The sequence below is a fragment of the Elaeis guineensis genome, chromosome 13 (genome assembly GCF_000442705.2).
Source record: "Elaeis guineensis isolate ETL-2024a chromosome 13, EG11, whole genome shotgun sequence".
In the NCBI taxonomy this organism is placed as follows: Eukaryota; Viridiplantae; Streptophyta; class Magnoliopsida; order Arecales; family Arecaceae; genus Elaeis; species Elaeis guineensis.
The window spans coordinates 4,008,291-4,027,826 of record NC_026005.2 but is presented as its reverse complement, the minus strand read 5'-3'; the positions used below and the strand labels follow the sequence as shown (position 1 = coordinate 4,027,826).

The window sequence follows — 19,536 nt, the reverse complement described above, 5'->3', positions numbered from 1 at the left end:
TAGTCTGAGAAGCATAATCCATTATCCAAGTTGGAAGGTACATCAGTATCAACATCTCACTAAATTTGTGTGACCGAACTTGGGTAAACCAAGTTAATCTTGGATGCAACAAAATACAAATATGCAAAACGAAAAAGGGGCTTGTACATGGTCTGTGGTGCATCAATCATCACTAGGCCCTAAAACCTGCTCCTTAAGATCATCAATTTTTGCAAACAACTCATCCCTGTTCTTCTGCAAATCACAAAAACAGGCTAATTTTTACAAGGGTGAACCTGAAAATAAAAGACATCAGCTCAATTACTAAAGTTCAATATATCACCTTAAAGATCAAATATCGAGAGCTGAACCAGATTGTGAAGGCAAGACCAACAATCTCCATCACCTTTGGAAACTGTTTTTAAAAGTTGTGAAAATTACTGCACTTGTTTTGGACACATACCCAGTAATTATTTCCATAAACTTTGATCTTACTACCTAATCATGCAAGGAGAAAACATACCAAAGGAAGGGAATCGATTGCAGAAACAATGGCAAATGATATCCACAGAACGACCGCAGCACCAGTTCCATAAATAAAGATAGTATATGTGTCTTCAGAGTCAAACTACATCAAAAGCAACCTATCAGTAAAACTAGTTCCTGCATAATACAAAAGAACAGAAAAGAATAATCAAGCAACAACAGTTAATGCGCTAGTCTCATAAATGAACATAAATAGAACTTGAAAAGCTTCTTTCTTTTCTTCTTTTTTGATTGTCCAGATACTTCTAAACATCAGCAGTATTCAAGCATATTCTTTTTAATGGTTGCAAGCATATCGCACTTAAACATAGGACATCCCATTCTCAACCCAAATACAAGTCAACATTATAATCTTGATATTAAATTCCATAAGTTGGACAGAATTTTTTTTTTTTTTTTTTTTTTTGTTATCTTATATAAAACCAGGTTTCAGTAAGGTGGTGTAATCTTATCCTAAAAATTCATAATCATAACGTTTCGAGAGCCAATACAGGTGCAAATAACAAAAGGTCTGCTTAGTACTTTTGCTCTCTCCTAGATAGAGTTACAAAACGAAGGATTTTCATGCACTGTTCCTCCTTAGAAGCATAATTCCCAAAACAAAATGGTGATCTGCAGTTGTATGTGAACCCCATATCAGATCATGCCTGCTAACAAGAGAATGTGTTATTCTTTGCAACTCTGCACTTTATCCTGGGATCCAATACCTTGCTTAGCGTAGTGCATGCAATTTTAGATTTATAAAACTTGCTTTTCATACAATGTATACAGCACAACCTACAAAAGTTGCGACAAGGCTTGATGTCAGCGCTAATATACAACAATCCATAAAAGTTGAACTTAACATGCCAGCGAGCTTATCTGATCGAGCATGAGTATACTAAATTAGTCAAATATCAATAATGCCATGTTCCATCAGTAAGAAATCTAAAGCATGAAATTTTAAGTTAGATTTTTCAGGTTCGAGATTTAAACCTGCTGAGAAGGTGTGCAGTATTTCTGATGAAAACTCTTGAAGAAAATATCTTTGAGAAATTAAAAGAAAATTAAAAAAATTCACCAAATTTATAGACAAGTATTTTAAAGGGAGAGCTGAGTTTGAACCCACAAATTAGTAGCATATATCCTTGTGAACTGAGCTACTGGCAAAGCCATCCCTAGTTTAATTACCCAGTCATGGTCCCCACAATCCAAGGTCCAAGGAGGGGTAGACTGGGGTCAGACCTAATATTTGGCATCCTTTACACAAAGTATCTGCCCTCAGACTCGAGCCCGCACCATTGTGCTTATCGGCCCAAGCCTTTTACCATGCACCAAGCAATGAAGCCTAACCCGTTTTGAGTTTATCACTTTTATTAATGTACATGACTAATTACGATTTGACATCCTCTTGTAAGCCTTCTCTCATTAAACAATAAATAAAAGAAATAAAAGGTGTGGCATGACAAAAAGAAGCAAAAGATCTTGCAGAAAACTGCAAAAAGAGAGCATATATATATAACTACAAAATGTAAAACTTAAGCCTCTTTTTCTCCTCTACTGCTCCCAGCACTCTAGTCTCGACCCATCATACTTTGCTACTTTCCTGAAGAAACATAAAGAAGAATAGAACTACTAGAACTTACTCTGAGGTTGCATGACCAGTCAATGGAAATAAGATGAGTAAACAAACCAGGCTTGATTGTTCTTAGTCGAAATCACAAAAAGTTCACATGTCGCATACCCAACTAAAGTTCCCTTCATGCTGTCATCTCTCTAAAAAACTGATCCAATGTTACAAGTTACCTTTATAAGAACACAATTATCTGCTACTACTTTGGTGAATCCACCAGGTCGACTTTTCACATCACTAGCAGTGGGTGAAAGATCTGATTTAATCTAATGATCATGCATATAAACTTTCGGTTGCAGTCACAGAATGTGCTCAGGGCCTGTACTCTTACGTTTATACATGTTTGACATTTGACGCCAAGTCTACAGTAGATAGCAACATGATGCTTCACCAAACTTCATGTTCCATTTCAAATCACACTAGAAGCTTCTGAGTTTTCTTCTTCATATGCAGCTATAATTTGTCTTCCACTTTATCTGTAAAGATAAATCTCAAAAAGCTTCCCAACTGTTGTTGGTGTTCTACTTACAAATTTCATGGTTTTAATTATTTGAAGCTTCTATAACCACTTACTGATTTTGGATATAGTCATTGAAGCAATCAACACAAAAGCAAGTTAATCAGACTGGCTACATATGCTGCAGAATGACACAAATCTGGTACTTTTTCCTGATGAACCCCTGCTTGCTCATGAATGTGTCAACTATTTTGCACATTGTATATGCAGTTACACCAACTTTAGAGAGCAATTTTAAATTCTTTGACAAACTTGGAGCTTCCATAACTATTTACTGATTTTGGATGGATTCATTGAAGCAATCAAGACATAAAAGCAAGTTAGCCATACCATCTGCATATGCTAAAATAACATAAATCTGATGCTTCTGAGGAACCCTTGCTTGCTCATGAATGTGCCAGATAGTTTGCACATCATATATGCAGTGACATCAAATTCAGCGGGCAATTTTAATTTATTTGCAAGCTTGCATAAATGTATCCCAAATTACTCACATACATACCATGTATGTATACATGCATGCATGTATAGCACCCTTCTTCAAGAACAATTAAGAAGCACAGCAACTTCAGTCATAAACAATGTTCTGTAGCCAGTATGCACGACCAACTTAACTATCACAAAATTTAAACTAACATGTGTCATCCTTATACTGCACAAAACAATTTGCATGTTGAGCTCAAGGTATGGTCTGCTAGATATCTGCCAGAATCACTTTGTATCAAAGCAGATATCGCAATATTTCATAATCACATGCAGGAGTATCAAATAATTGTTACTAATAAGACCGAAACTTAATGAAATTATAGAACATAGTAGCTCTTAACCATCCTCTAATGTCCTTCTATGCTAGTCTGTGGTTAGCACACATTTTAAAGTGATATTTAGGGAAGAAAGCAAAAATTCTGTGATAGGACTAATAGTATATGCCAGGGTTTTTGAAAAAGAAGAAGAAGAAGAATGTTTCCAGATGATTCAGGTAATTTCTAAACATTACTTAAGCTATCCAAAACAGCGGGTGTATATCCGTCTAATTCTAACTTCTACTTTTACATCGTTTGTATGTTCATTAATGAGGTTGAATCTCTATATATCCAAACTAATCAGTACAGAAATACAGTACTTGAAACCCAGCCCTTACCAACCTTTTTTCTTATGCAGTTGTTTTAATTTCTTAAAAAGTTCTGTTCTATTTCACAAGACCATTTTGGCATAAGATGGAGTTGCTTCTTTCACCTTTCTCCCATAAATTACTTGGAGCTTTTAATTTGACCTAGCAAGCAATCATCTGCCTTAGCTCATTCTTTTACTCCACACCTTTGCATTCGTATATTTATCAAATGTTACAACCCAGCTGATAATTGTCCTCTTTAACTATGAGAGCATCCAAACACCTCTTAGTGCACACAACCTGAATAGTCAAATAAGCAGCACCTCTTGACACCTACTTGATATTGTTCACATTTTCCTCCACTCTTACACTTATATCACTCCCATCCTTACCTTCATGCAAGCACAATCCTCAGGTCTTTCACATCATGTTGTTTCTGTGAGGTTTTTTCTGCCATTAATGGACTTGTACATGAAAAAGAAAATTCGTGTTGGTATGTCAACTATGAACGTCTTTGATGTAAGACTGGGTGAAACATTTTTTTTTGAGATGAAGACTGGGTGAAACTTAAGCTTTTAAAATTACTGAAAAGCTTGAAGTTAAACTCTTGATATAGATTATTTTCCTTTTACCTATTCCACTGAAACTGAACTCATTGATTTAAATTGACAATTTCTTTGTATCCTTAATAAACAATTGCACACACATGCACTTGCAACTCAGTAGAAGAGGTGATTTTTGCTTAACTTGAATGGACAAAAGAATCAGCATGTGGAATGCAATTATATGCTACCAAGGAACAGAGCTCCAAAGAAGAGCCAAAAATTTAAAGCACAAAGTCATACGAGTCCTGCTAATGAGGATCTTAATGGATTCATCACAAAGGCAGTTGGACTCACTTTCTTGGAGAGAAGAAACTATAAACCTGAAATATGCTATAGGTTCTCCAAGAACAAAGATAAAGAAAGATTTAAGCAACTTATTGATGACTAGATATAACTCGATCAATCCTTACATCACTTGTAATAGAAGCATGATACTATTCACTTTAAAATAAAACAAGACAAATCGTCAATGATTGATTGTGACAATCTATGAGCCGGTCTAATCTCAACAAAGAATGAGGGCTTTAACTGCCAGGTATTTGGATTGCCTTATAATGTAGGATTACTAATTTCCAAGTGATAAGGAATTCTAACTGAAATCTGACCATAGGTAACTCAAAATAGAACAAGAAATCTAACAAAATAAAAGATAACTGAAATTCAGACAGAAGAAAGAACATAACACCATCACAATGTATGAACAAATCATCCTTAAAAAGAGAAGTGATTTCAACAGAATTCCAGTCCAACACTTCTGGAAGCATGAAAAAGGTCACAGGAAAATTTAAACTGTAGTTTATGAAAGATAAGAAACAGGCTGCTTTTGAGCTGCGAGAAAGAGAGATTCCTTGGATTCCCCACACCTTTAGATAACATCCTTCCAGAGATTTTGCCACTATTTCATTTCTCTGACTTCAACATCACCAAGTCTCACTAAACTTGACAGCTTCTAGCTCAATTGATGATCCTAATGTCATCTTGTTGAGTACTCCCACCACTTAGTGGTTTGGTGAAAGTCAGTCTTCATTCTTCCATGCTCTCGATCGGGATGTTTGTGACATCCTCTATCTTAAGTGTCGGGACAGGCAGGACGACGGCGCATCCCGTTCCATGAAAAAATTGGGACAGCTCCATCCTATAGGATTTAAAATCTTGCTTCCATGTATCAATCATTTTTGGTAGGGGTGGCAGTGCTTAACCATTTAACCTGTTACCTTGCTTCAACGTATTATAAATCAAACTAGATTATCTATTTGATAAAATGGTCAAGTTCAAGAGTGTATTTTTAACCCCTTTAATTAGTAGGTCGGATTCGGGTTGATAGATTTCTATCTATCATGCATCCAACCCAACCCGTATCTGGTCCAACCGATCTGATTGCCACCCCTATTTTTACGTAGCAACCCATAATAACGTAGTCTAGTCTGACCAAAAAGGTCTCAATAAAAAGGCAGCCCCTAGAAAGATAAGCATCCGCCTTCAAAAACTAGAAAGATATATCCCATCCTCAACTTGAAGAATAGCCACACAGGTTCCACAGATTCTCATCTCTTATGTATGGGTAATCACTACTTCATATAACATTGGCCCTAGCCACTAAGATACAAACTATGTAGTAAACAGCATAGACAACCTTGTTTCCAAAACCCGCATAGTGCTCCAACTGAACAAGAAAATGTTGATTATGCTAGAGAAGACAGATAAAACTCCACATCACTTGTGGAAAACCACCATGCTCATAATTTTTCTTGATAAGATGGCAAAGGGGTTGTATGTTTGGCCAGGGAGCCCTCGCATACTGGTCTCATAAGATAGCTCAAGATCTCATCAGCATCAAAAAGTAATACTCTTCAATCCTCTTCTTTGTGGTTGGCCCAAAAACCAAATAGCTGCCTTTGAGCAAAGCAAAAGCTAAATTTCACAAGATCCATATTAGACAAATTGAAATTTATACTTGAATGTCCAGTAAAACATGGCTGATCCATTGACTCTTTGTACCTTATGAATATCACAAGGATCAGTGATGCAGGAAAACTGCATTGCTCCCAAATCTTCAGTAATTCATGGTTCTCCACAATAAACCTAAACCATTCTCCTTAAACTACCATTAGGCATACAACTAGGAGGAAATAGGAGGATTGACTGATAAGGAAATTCTATTTTAGCAGTTAGGTTCCCGAAGAGATTTAGGAGATCTTGCAAGACATTATGCAAGATTTCGTTTCATAAATTTTTCCTTGCTTTGGAGATCATGAATATGTTGTGTTAGAAAGCTTTTACAAGGGAGGTTCTTGATGGTCTCAAAGTACTGAATCATGCTGCCTCAGACCCAGACTTGGTCCAGACACAGGACCCAACTGAAACATGATCCAAATCAATAAACTTTATGGTTGGGACAGAACAAAGATAAAGAACTTTGCGTTGGATCCACAACAATCAAAAACAATTTCCAACGAGCCCAGACCCAAGAATTTATCCAATATATAAAGATCTATAATTTACATAATTTTATCCCTGCACCTTAATTATTCCTTATTAAGTACATATAAAGAAAAATCTTAAATTTGCCTCCCATCATTGCCACTTTGCCAATGCATCTCTTTCAACCGGAAGGCTCCATTACCTACAAATCCCACCTACGGCTATCATATATAATTACACCTTTTTTCCTCATTTCCTCTACTTTTTCACATGTGAACCCGTTCAATACTTAGATCTGGAAGCAAATTTATTGATGGATAAGGTTTGGGTCAAAACTTAAACCCAGAAGGATCATGAAACAGGAGGGGATGGCCAAAGTAAAGGGTCAGGAAGTGTTTCCATGGCCATGGTCATTCTTATTCTAATTCAACAAAATCAAAAGCTTTTAGTAACAATTCTGAGTACTCAAATTCGCTTATACATCATCATTCAACAACAATTCATTTTAACACTGACTATACAACTAAGACCCCATGCAAGAAATTTGTAACAGCAATTAAGGATAATTCCGTGCTTCAGAATAGAAAAAACCCGAATTTTCCCACTATTACCTTAAGATTGAGCTTGCTTAAAAAATCCGTCGCCTCGTTCTGCTCGCCTCCAGAAGAAGGAGCTTCTTCCTCCGCGAAACCTGCTTCAAAGGAAGCCGCTTCCACCTTCTTCGGCGCCTCCTCATCCGACTCCGCCCCAAACTCCTTGGAAACAACACTCGTCGAGGTCTCCTCCGAAGCCGTGGCCCTCCACCCTGAGAGCAACCAGAGAAACGAAATCTAGGGTTTCTGTCTACAACCCAGATGCCATCAAAGGACCAAGACGTCAATCCTACCTCGCGTCGAGCGGAGGGCGAGGGATCTCCTCGAAGAGAGAGCCGACGTCGGGCAAGGGGGGAGGAGGACAAAAGAGAAATTGGGGGCAAAAGGGCGGCGGTTAGGAAGCGTCGGGAGAGCGCGGAGAGGGCCGCAGAGCTCCATTCCGAGCTAAGACTCAGGAGAGGTAACCAAATAGACGAGCACTGGCTCTCTATATGGAACACTGGATTCTGAGTACCGTCGCCGGCACTGGCGCTTTGTAGCCGCTATTTTTCCTAGGAGGCTGGGAGGACTTTGTTGGCTTTTATTATCCTGTGCTCATTTGATGTATTATTGAACTATGAGTGTTTCTTTCCAGTATGTTCTTGTATCTTGTTTGGTGTAATTTTGCAGTTGGTTAGTGTTTTCTTTGGAAGCACTGCTAGCAGGACAAAAGTTTAGTTTTGGATGCAAACTAGGATACAAAATTAATGTGCTGTTTATGTATCTTGATATGTGATCATACTGCAATTGAACAATCTGATGGTTCATAAGCCATCCGTGATGTAGAATGAAGTCATCCAATTAGATATGAGCTTGTCCATATCACACAAGATAGAGAGGTGAAGAAATATAAATAAAAGAGCTGTTATCTTCCATATTGGGAGGAGGTGCCCTGATTGATGTTTGAGAAAATATTTTTATGATCATGTTCTCTAATGTTGTAAAAGTCTCATTAAGAATTATATTAACTTCTTTTTTTTTTTTGTTTGAATGCGTTTAGAAAAATGGTTTCAGCTTATAGTAAGCATGTAGCAGGTACATCTTTTTTATTTTTTGTTTTTGTTTTTTTTTTTAATCGTATGTAGTAGGTACATCTAGAATATATGAATTCATTGCTCATCATTTCTCATGTCCAGCAATGACATGAAAATGATCCAAGTAAATTGCAAACAAAGATTTTAGTTGAACAAAATTACTAAAATTTGTTTAAAAAATGAAAAAAAAAGAGGAAAAAAACAGCTCCCCAAAAAATAAAAGAAAGAGAGAGAAAAAAAAAAGTAAAGAAATAATTTTCTTTTTATAATTTAAAAAAAAATAATTTCCCTTCAAAGCTTGATTATGCACATTTGCTTCCATAGAGCAGTGAGAGAGATAGCATGCTGATATCATATAGCCATTCAGGCAATGGCATGGTATATTGGTGTCCTTGTATGGCTTTCAATTCTTTGGAGTCTAAATCACTAAAATTAGCAAGTAGTTTTAAGCATGGAATTCCATAACTTGGAGGAACATGAATAGGAAGAATGCAACTAAAGGTGCATTTGCAAACAATCAGAATCGAAATCGAAATTAAAATCGAAATAGATTCGAATAAGAATTGGAATGATCGTATTTTGCGACATGTTTGGTTTGTGACACAAATCAGAATCAGAATTGGAACATATCCCAAGAGTATAGAAATTACTAAGGAGATCCAAAAGCACAAGTGCTCACATTCACAATCACTGCAGTATCAGACACAATATAAGTAGATCTGCATGAACTGCCCAATTGCCCTCCAACAATTTTCAATAAAAAGATCAGGGTTGATGCTGGCATTTACCAATCAGCACAAGGGCTGCAACAGTATGCATTTTATCACCTTTCATCCTGTATTTTATCCTAGCTCAACTTAGCACATATGTTGTTTGTACATCATGGACCTGAACTCCAGTACAGGCAATGGTTTCAGAAGTTCCTGAAGAAATCATCAATTTTTAGTTTACCATATGGGATATCTGACACCAAGGCCCTTGCATGCCAATATCAAGCCTTTCTACCTATTAATGTAATCCTAAAATCAAATTTTGTGGTGTGAGAAAGAACACGCAATGGAAACAACATATCACACTATCAAGTAGCAGAAATCAATATGGCAGCTAGAAGAAGAACCATCGGCAGCAACATAAAAGCCTAGAGAAAATAAGTTGGAATTCCAAAACGGAACAAATGGAAAATGTTATATTGCAGAACTTTAAAAATAGAATTTTTAAATTACTTATGGGGCATCTTAATCATTTTGGTAATGCTTTATGTATTGATTTTGTCGTAAAATCCTTTTTAATACATGTGATATTAGATAACATATCTAAGAAACCATGTATATAATTTCTAGATGGATAAAGCTTATATTCCATTCTCACTCCCTTGTGCTCTTGTGCAGGGAACCCGTTCGGCCCTTTATGCAAATGACGGTGACTCCGTCAGTCCGGGAAATGACGGTGACTCCGTTAGTCCATCCCGGTAGCAGGGCAAGAAATGAATCTCAGGAATGTTGGTTTGCAACCGAAATCAAAATAAGAATAGGAATCAGAATGGTTTGGAATCAAAATCGGAATGATCGAAATCGAAATTGGAATAAAAAATTGAATCCATAGAGGAGAATAGGAATTGAGTTTTTTTATAGATTGAACCATTCCCATTTCATTCCGAAATCGGAATCAAAATTGAAATAAAATTCCTCCTAATCAAACGGTTGGAATGGAAGTCACCATTCTAATTTCGATTCTGAACCCCCATTCTTCCAACCAAATACTCCTCTAGATCAGTAGGAGCACTGATTGCACTCCTTGGATGATCGGAAGCTGGAGAAGCAGGAGAGTAAAATGAGGAAGAAAAGGAGAATAGAAGCATTCATAATGGTCGTGCATGAGAAAATAAAGAAAAGAGGCCGTTTTGAAGGAAAAGATATTTTATCACTTCAAAATTTTAAAAATTGATATGATATGTATTAACTCCCGCGACATACGCCTCCGACATATTTTGTCTTATTAAATACGGCATCAAATGGCCGAGATGACGGTTAGGAGATGCATTTTTTTGTGCTATGTGGATCAATCAACAGCCACGATGAGCTCTACATTATTTTTGCTGCACCATATGCGGTTACGATGACTCTACATTATTTTTGCTGCACCATATGCGGTGCATAAAGAATTACTTATGAATGGCTATTGAGGTTTATACAATCTTTAGTTAATATCAATACCTACCATCAACCTCGTATGTGATCTTACGGTCTCTTTACGTTATATGAATAACTAGCCGAAGATCCGTATGTTGCGCAGAGTTGAATGTACCAAAATAATTTTTTTTTAAATTCGATAAAATTAAAAATATATATATATAATAAAATAATATTCATTCAAATTTTTTTAGACACCCTATATTCTCAACTACTTATATAAATAAATTTTAATTATAAAAATATTAAATATTAATAATTTAATTTAATATAAAAAATATTTTTTTAATAACATTCTAATACTCTTTCATAATATATATATATATATATATATATATATATATATATATATATATGATTCCACTTCGCTGTCTGTTGACGTCCCTCAATTTTGGCATTGATTGGAGGTGTGGAAGTCGAGAAAAAGGCAGCCGGAGAAGTATTAGCTCTTTAAAAGAGGGTTCTGGCTGCGTTGAATGAGGATAGGTGTTCATCACCCGTTTAATTTGTTATGTTGCAAGTATCTTACGATACAATTTATATATATGTGATTCTCCATGTCAGGAAAGCTAACTCATATTAAGGGCATGTTTGTTTGTACAGCGATATCGGGATAGCTCTTGATTTTTTTTTTGCTTTAAATACAAGTTATATCAAAAAAAAAAAATGAAGTAGATTACTGGAGATAAGGGAAAAGTCTCAAAGTTCATTATAAATTTGGATGTTATTTGAAAGTTTTCTTTTTTGTTAGACAAAATAAAAATGTTTAGGGGGTTAGATGTAATTTTTTTCATTACTTAATGAAAGCTAATCTTTTCTTCGTATTAGTTTATCTTTCTTACTCGGTTTGTTTCTAACTATTGTCCCTTATTGTTATATCTTTCTAACACCAAATTTTTTGGACTAGTTCTTTTTCGATTTGAGATGTGATTGTCGTATGCTAGAATCAATGTATTAGTTAAAAAAACTTAAAGATTGATGGTAATCATTCTTTAGACGATAGACACAATATTGAAAAGCTACAGTACTCTTTTATAATATTTTATTATAAAAAATATTTTAATATTATATATTATCATTTTATATATATTTTATTTTTTTAAAATAATATTTTATTTCTTTTTTTTCTTCTTCCTCCTCGTGGCTTCATCGTGCCCAACCCCCCCACCCATGCCGGTGGCCCCTCCACGCCACCACCCGGCTCCTTGTGCTTTCTTTGTGCCACCACCTGGCCCCCTGCGCCTCCGCCACTCCTCTGCGCACCACAAACCCCCTCCCTCCTGCGGCCCGTGCCTCCTCCAAGCCACTATCCCTCCAAATCCCCCTGATGACCTGTGCCTCCTCCACTCTCAGTCTCCAACCCCCCTCTAGCGTCTGCGCCTCTGCGCCCCCCACATCTGGTGCCGCGGCTGCTGTATGCCTCTCCAGCTCGACGCCCATGGCTGCTCTGCCCTCGCCTCCATCATAGCTTCTCCATGCCATCACAACAACCCCCCCACCCCCATAGCGGCCTGCCTATGGTTTCTCTGTGCACCCTCATTCCCCCTGCAATCCTAACCCTACGGCTGCTATGCGCCCACCACAGTGGCTTCTCTGTGCCACCACAACACCCCTACCATGCACCAGCCATGCACCCGAGCACTTCAACTTGTTAAAATCTGGATGATCCATATTTAATCCAATGATTAAAATTTGATAAATAATAAAAAGATAAAAATATCTTTTGGAGCACCGTAGCAAAATCCCATTGTTATGACCTGGCCCAATTGAGCCCTAAACCCAACCCACAAAAGCTCATCAAAAAAAAATTTTGAGGAAGACTCCTCCTCCCGACCGGCTCCTAAACGGAGTGTGGAAAGCTCATCGGGGAGGAGTCAAACTCCTCCCCTCTGACTTTATTTAAAGGGGAGACCCCTTCTCCCTTCCTTCACTTAAGAATCTCGAGGCAAAACGGCGGGGATCATCGGAAAATCCTCACGGAAGCCCGTCACTATGCTCGCCTTGATTTCTCGTCGGAGCTCGAGGTAAGCCCCGATTTCTCTCTTCTTTTCTCCTTTTTTTTTCGTGCCCGTGTACACGATCTCCGGTGATCGGAGTTGTCGGATTTTGTTGTAGAAGAAATCTTTATTTTTTTATTGGTTTCCTTAGTTTTCCGACATCGGTGGTCACCACCGACCGTCGGATTCACTTCTTTCGAGCCGCCCCATCGTCGCCCTTCCACCGTCAGCCACCGTCATGCCGATCGTGCCACTGATCGGCCGACCAAAGGAGGGGACTACACGGTCCCCAGTTTCGCCCAAAGGAGGCCACGGGAAGAAGGAAGGAAAAGAAAGAGAAAAAGAAAAAAAAAGAAAAAAAAAGAAGAAGAAGAAGAAGAAAAATAGAAAAATAATAAATAGATTCTCTCCCTCTTTTTTTCTCTCTCTAATCTCTCTTTCTCTCTCTAGTCTCTCTCCACTTTCTCTCTCTAAGTTATTTCTCTCTCCTAAGATTTTTAGAATTTTAAGAAGAACGATGATGAATTGAAATTGATCCTAATGATAAATTTTGATCTGTGATCGTCAGACGGTATACCGGCATCCATCTTGATCAGACCTAATATTTTTAGATTCTATTTTTCATGATTTTATTAAATTATCCATATGATAATTTCAGCATGATTTGATCTGATCGATCGAATTTGTTGAACCATATCGTCTGAAGTGTCCAAGATAAATTTGTTCTCTCTAACATTTTCTCTCTTAAAATTTTTTCTTTCTTGAACTATTTCTCTCTCTTGATCGATTTCTCTCTATAAAAAAATTTATCCATGAAATTTTTTTTTAACATTTTTTATCTGATGAAGAATCCTGATCCATGATTGTCGGGCAGCGTACTGACATTCATCTTGATCATACCCGATATTTCTCAATTTGATTATCCATGATCCTGATTTAACCATGACTTGGATTAGATCATTTTGATCACACCAATCGAGATGTTGGACTGTGGCACCTGATTAATTTAGATTATATCTCATAAATTCTTTCTCCTCTGATTTTCTCTCTCCACTTGATTTATGAAACCAATGAAAGATTTTCAATCCTATCACTTCGAATCTGATTTGATCTGATAGTCAAACTTTCGACCATCTATATCCTAATTGAATTTTGACCAGATGAAGTTAGATGACTGGACCAATCTGGACTATAGGATGTAGGTATCTATCAATTCTATCTTTCTTAATTATTCACGTCTTTTCTAATTATTGAAATTGATCCTGTATAGGATTGTGGATGTTTGATCATAGGATATCGCGATATGATCTATGAACAATGGATATTGAAAAAAAATTTATAGAATTATGTGGATTTATTGAATGCATTCGAGGTAAGTAATGTTTCACTTTTTTTTAGATTTATCGATAAATTATAATATATTTTCTGACATGATTTGTGAAATGATGCATGAATTGAATGAATGATATTTTTTTTGAAAATATCTTATTTGAAATGTTATGATGAAGCATGATTGAACATATTGATTTTATGATGCATTATATTGATTAATTTTGATACTACATGATTATATATTTTTTTATCAAAATTAGAATATAAAATATGATTTATGAAGAATTCTGATATAAGAATAATATGAATTGACAACCTGACTATGTAAAGGACTCGCCAATGGGGGCATATACATTGGTAATTAATTTATCCTGAGGGTTTATGTTGCCAGCGAGATCAGTGGTTTCGAAGAACTTTGCTGCCAGATGATTCGCAGCTCACCGCAAGAAGATACGTAGTATTATGATCCTGTCACAGAAAAAATATGATTATAGCTCATGGTTGACGAAAAGAACTTAAGAACGAAAGAAATTGAAATCTCAAAAAAAAATTGAATTTTCGAAAAAGAAATGAATTTGGCATGAACTATGTTGCATAATCAAATTGATTTCGAATTGATGAACTCTATATGCTTATTTTCTATAAATGATTATTTACTTAAATGTCTGATGAAATCTGTTGAAAGTATCATTGTTTACTGGGTTGTCTAGCTCATTACTCATATTTTACTATTTTTACAGATGTTGAGAAATTAAGATGATACAAGATATGAATGGAAGACTAATTAGAAGCAAATCTCCATACTTTAGTTTAGATTGAAAGTCATATTGAATTTGATGTAAGGTCTATTGAATATTGTTGTAATTTGAGATATTAAAGAAAAATTTAGATTGTTATATTTTTGATTTAAATTATTAACTAATTATTCTGCTATTACTTGAGATAGCATGATAAGATGCCTTGCATGTTTGTAGGAGAGTTTTCTACGATATGCAGTGGTTGCTATGACTTCGACTCACAATCTCGGTCGGGAGTGTGACATCCATCAAATAATAGGAGCATATTGGGAACCCTATTAGAAAGGGGTAGTAGTTTAACGAACAAATTTATTAGATTAGATGGAAGAAACATTTGATGGTAGTCTTTTGGAACAACACATGCACCTTTTAAAGTTATTGCATGCCTATCACAAAAATTTGTATCCATAGAAAATTTTTTGGAGGCAAAAATTGCAAACCGCTTGGTTGCAAGAAGAGGATAGCACCACCAACATTTTCCATTTTCCATAAAACCATGATGCTCGGAAGGAGGAGTAACAGAATTAACAAGCTAAGGGATGATCAGGGGCTTGGATTCATGACCGAAAGGGCATCAAGAATCTTTTAAACTTACATTTTCGGCAAAGATAGATGGGGAGCAGCGAGTTGAAGAAGTGAACCTCCCTGTGGTTGAGCATATGGTGTCTATCGAACAAAATAAATCCTTAATCTAGGCTGATACAGTAGAGGAGATTGAAGCGATGCTTCATGATATGAATCCTGATAAGGCAACAGACCTTGATGGTTTTCTTCACTTTTTTTCCCATTATTTGTGGCATATTATCAAAGGGGATGTTGTGGTGGCTATTAAATATGTTTTTGGGCATGGTTCTGTGCCATCTTTATAGAAAAATACCCACATCACATTAATTCCAAAGCAGCCCACTACTAGTTGGTTATGCCCAATTAAAGGCCTCCATTAAGGATATCCACTGTCGCTATATCTTTTCATTATATGCTCTGACATCTTCTCCAAATTTATACATCATGCTGTACATAATATATTACTGGGAGCTTATACTCCTAGAGGGGGATCTGCTATATTCCAAATCTTTTTGGCTAATGATTGTATTCTGGTGGCTAGGGGCACTGTAAGGGATGCTCTTGCTTTGATTTCTATCTTGCAAGCTTACTGCTCTATCTCAATTAATATATCCAAATCCCATATTATGTTCAGTAGTTAAATAATGGATACGTAGCCTCCTGAACATCACTCAAAGAAGAAGGGGATGCAAATATTTGGGAGTTCCATTGAAAAGTAAGATCTTAAGTTCTACTGATCTTGTGTATGTCATGGAAGTGGTGAGATCCAAGATTATAAGCTAGAAATGGAAGGCCCTATCACTTGTTGGTAGGGCTACCTTTACTCGTATCGGTGCTGTAATCAACCCTATTATATTTAATGTCATGTATTCTAATCCCATCTTCTGTTCTGCAAAAGTTGAGAAAAAATTTCATGCCTTTCCCTGAGGGCATGATTCTGATAACATAGCATTGCGTTTAATTTCTTGGGACCATGTATGCGTGCCCAAGAAGCTAGGAGGGCTTGCCCAAGTAAAATGGCAACAAAGGTGCTTCAAAATCTTCTTCCTTATGGGCTCAGCTAGTTGCTGCCAAATACCATTTTCAGGGTGTCCGGGATGCTTATCTACCTCCTCGGAATTGTTCGCCTATATGGAGGAGAATTTGCTCTTGTGGTACCAAGATATGGTTTCAATTCCAATGGCTTATTGGAAATGGCTGATCGATACATGTGTTCCGAGACTCCTGGGTTTCAAATATTTCCTGGCCTAGGGTGCTGTTTGTGATAAGCTCATGGTATCTTATCTGATCTTATCACTCCCTCGAGGAGGTGGAATGATGATTATCTAGCTACAATGTTTCCAGCTGAAATGATGAGCACGATCCACCGCTTGTCTTTACCTCAAAGGGGATGGTCTGATCAATTGATTTGGTATCATTCAAAGCAATCTCATGTGCATTTATCTGCTATGCGTATGGTTATTGAGAGATTTTCTAACCTGGCATGTAGGTTATATGTCATGTTTGTCTGGTTGTGGAGGAGGATTGTGAACATATGGTGATTATATGTCCATTTGTCGAGCAGTATTGGCAGCTTCTAATAGGCATATGCAGTATTGGACTCCAACCCCTCTCTTTATTAGGCCTAATTGCATTCTTATGGAGCACCATAGTGGAGTCAAAATCTAGTATTGCATATATTGCTAGAATGATATGGAAAGCTTGGAATTAACGCATATTTCAACAAGTCCAACATTAAACTCCTCAATGATTGATCCATGTTGCTCTATTACCATATAAGGATTACATAAACAATGGTCAAATGTCTCTTGTTACTCCGTCTCATGACTGGGGCTGCGGCCTTCAGCGTCAACCGATAAACCCCCCCATCTAACCCTGTTTCATGGCTGCCTCCCCCCGCCTGCATTTATAGCACATGAACAAGGAGCTGCTGACTTTGTGATTAGAAATAAATTTAGCCAACTGGTTAGAGCTAGAGGCCGATCATTGCTGGTCTCATTGGTGCCTTATGCGAAGCTATCTGCAGCCTAGTTTGGGCTTCAGGTGGCAATCATGGAGTTGCATGCTCAGCAAGCTTAGGTTGAAGGCAATTCTCTAATAGTCATTTCATGGCTATTTAACTTTGAATCTATGCCTCATTTTAATTCTCTTTTAAGAGACTTGATGGCTTGGAAGGAGATGTGCTCGGTGTGCCATATGTGTCATGCATACCTTTCGAGAAGCTAACCACGCAGTAGATTATATGGCCAATCGAGCCTTGTGAGGAGATATTATGTGGAGGGGAGGGGATCTACTAGATCATCCCTTTGCAACCATTTTGCAGGCTAATGCATATAACATTATGTTTCTTAGGCATGGATAGGGCTATGGATGATGCTGACCATATACTATATGGTATGCAAAATTGCAGTTGAAGCGGTGCAGCCTGTCTATGCGAATTTCTTCCAATAAGCATGATCTGCTGAATTCCTTTTATCCATCTAGATTCATGGCTGCCTTTAAATCTATACATCTGATGTGCATGTGGTATAAGAATCTTATAGTGCATCTTGTTTCCTTAGTGATATTTTACTACTATCATCTCTGCTATTGCCTCTCTTGCCCGTCTCTTATCATACTTGATATTTTATGAGCATGCTAGGCTGCCAGAACATGGTTATTCTCTGTAATATTTCTAATATGGACCCAGATAGTGTGCAGGAGAGCTTCCCTGTCAATATACTCTTTAATTGATGTTGTGGGTGTATTTCAGACAGCTACTTATTGCGGTGAATGCACTGTGGTTTCCCACTCTACACTCTTAGTCAGAAGGCAGTCTTCTACTATTGGCGGCAGCACTAAGTTATCTATGCAATTTGAAACTCACAATGGACTCTTGGATTTTAATTATATCAGAGTGGATTGGCATATGCTCTATTTGATCATGGAATCTGCTAGGTGTTGGATTGGCAAGTGTATTTGGAACCTGTTCTGATGTTTTCTTCTGGATGGAGTCTTTGATATTACAATTGGGCTGGAAAATAAAGCTTTTGTCTCCAGGATATCCTTACTACACTGAACAGTATGTAGGATGGCGGACTCATTGTTGTATCCAAGTGTTCTTCCAATACCTTCATTTGTGTTCAAGAAGTTCCATCCACTGGCACATAATTTACGTAATTGGATGGGGCACATTGCAGATTACTTTTGTACTCAGGATTATTGAACAGGTTCCTAAGTTGGAGGTTACTACATCCCTTATTGACCTCCTTGCAAAAGTAACTCCCAAGGTTTTACCAATGGTGGCACTTGGAAGGAGGATGTCTCTGGTTGCCACTAACATTCTACTTGGCTGTCTCATTCCAGTTGTTTCTGTTTTGATCTATATTATCAATTACTTGACTATATGGCTGGTTGATGTAATTAGGCGACTGGTGTTGTATGCTTTGGAATCTTGTACTTGACTTATCTTTTATAATATTAAGCTCCACTTTTCTTCTTATCAAAAAAAAAAAAAAGAGAGGGAATGTTGGGTAAAGTCAATTCCCATAGAGGTGTATGAGTTTAGGGATCTTTTTCCTTTAATTATTGACCCTCTTTACCCAAAAAAAAATTATTGACCTTGATTTTGATGGGATTTTTTAAAATATTATCAAGATGAGATGGAAATGATGGGAATTGATGGGACTTTTTCTGGATTTACCTATTTGGATGATCCTGCAAGAACCAGTCAGTTGGCCCACCTAGGCTGTGTCTTCTAAGGATCTGCCGAAGTCTCAAATAGAATCCTTAACTTTGGGCTTGTTGGTTTACATGATGGAAAAAGATCTATATATATATATATATATATTTTCTTCCCTTAAGATTCCATCCAGAAGGTTAGTACGTTGATATAGGCCATGCTTAAATGAATTTTCTACATGGAAATTCCTATCGGAGTAGACAAACATATCCACATCAATTAACCAGGGTAGCCAGTAAATGGGGTTGGCAATGGATCAAATCTTTATTTTTACCATTTTACCCTCCATCAATTTATGATGGGCAATTAGGGAGAGAGTATGCTGGGTAATATTCAAAATTATTTAGAAATATCTAAAATATATATAATTGTGCAAACAAATTAAACGGATCTCTCATGGGACATACGCCCTGAGCTTTTTGTTCACACGCTAACACCTGCAGACGCCTACTAGTACTAAGCCACTTGGTTCATGTCAC

General features: G+C 37.0%; 1 protein-coding gene across 1 annotated transcript; it reads right to left on the bottom strand.

Moving 5' to 3' along the window:
• On the bottom strand, positions 1-7,967 carry LOC105060581 (protein CURVATURE THYLAKOID 1D, chloroplastic). The gene is made up of 5 exons (XM_010944355.3): positions 7,678-7,967; positions 7,403-7,596; positions 503-607; positions 323-394; positions 1-234 (listed from the first exon to the last, which is right to left on the bottom strand). The coding sequence occupies exons 1-5, from the start codon at positions 7,820-7,822 to the stop codon at positions 163-165; spliced, it is 588 nt and encodes a 195-aa protein (XP_010942657.2). The 5' UTR covers positions 7,823-7,967; the 3' UTR covers positions 1-162.
• Between the last annotated feature and the right edge of the window lie 11,569 nt (positions 7,968-19,536).

Coding starts and splice junctions, on each gene's coding strand:
- LOC105060581 (XM_010944355.3), bottom strand. CDS start 7,822: ATGGAGCTCTGCGGCCCTCTCCGCGCTCTCCCGACGCTTCCTAACCGC. Junction 395..502: donor CAATCGATTCCCTTCCTTTG/GTATGTTTTCTC, acceptor TTTTAAAAACAG/TTTCCAAAGGTGATGGAGAT. Junction 235..322: donor CTCGATATTTGATCTTTAAG/GTGATATATTGA, acceptor TGTGATTTGCAG/AAGAACAGGGATGAGTTGTT.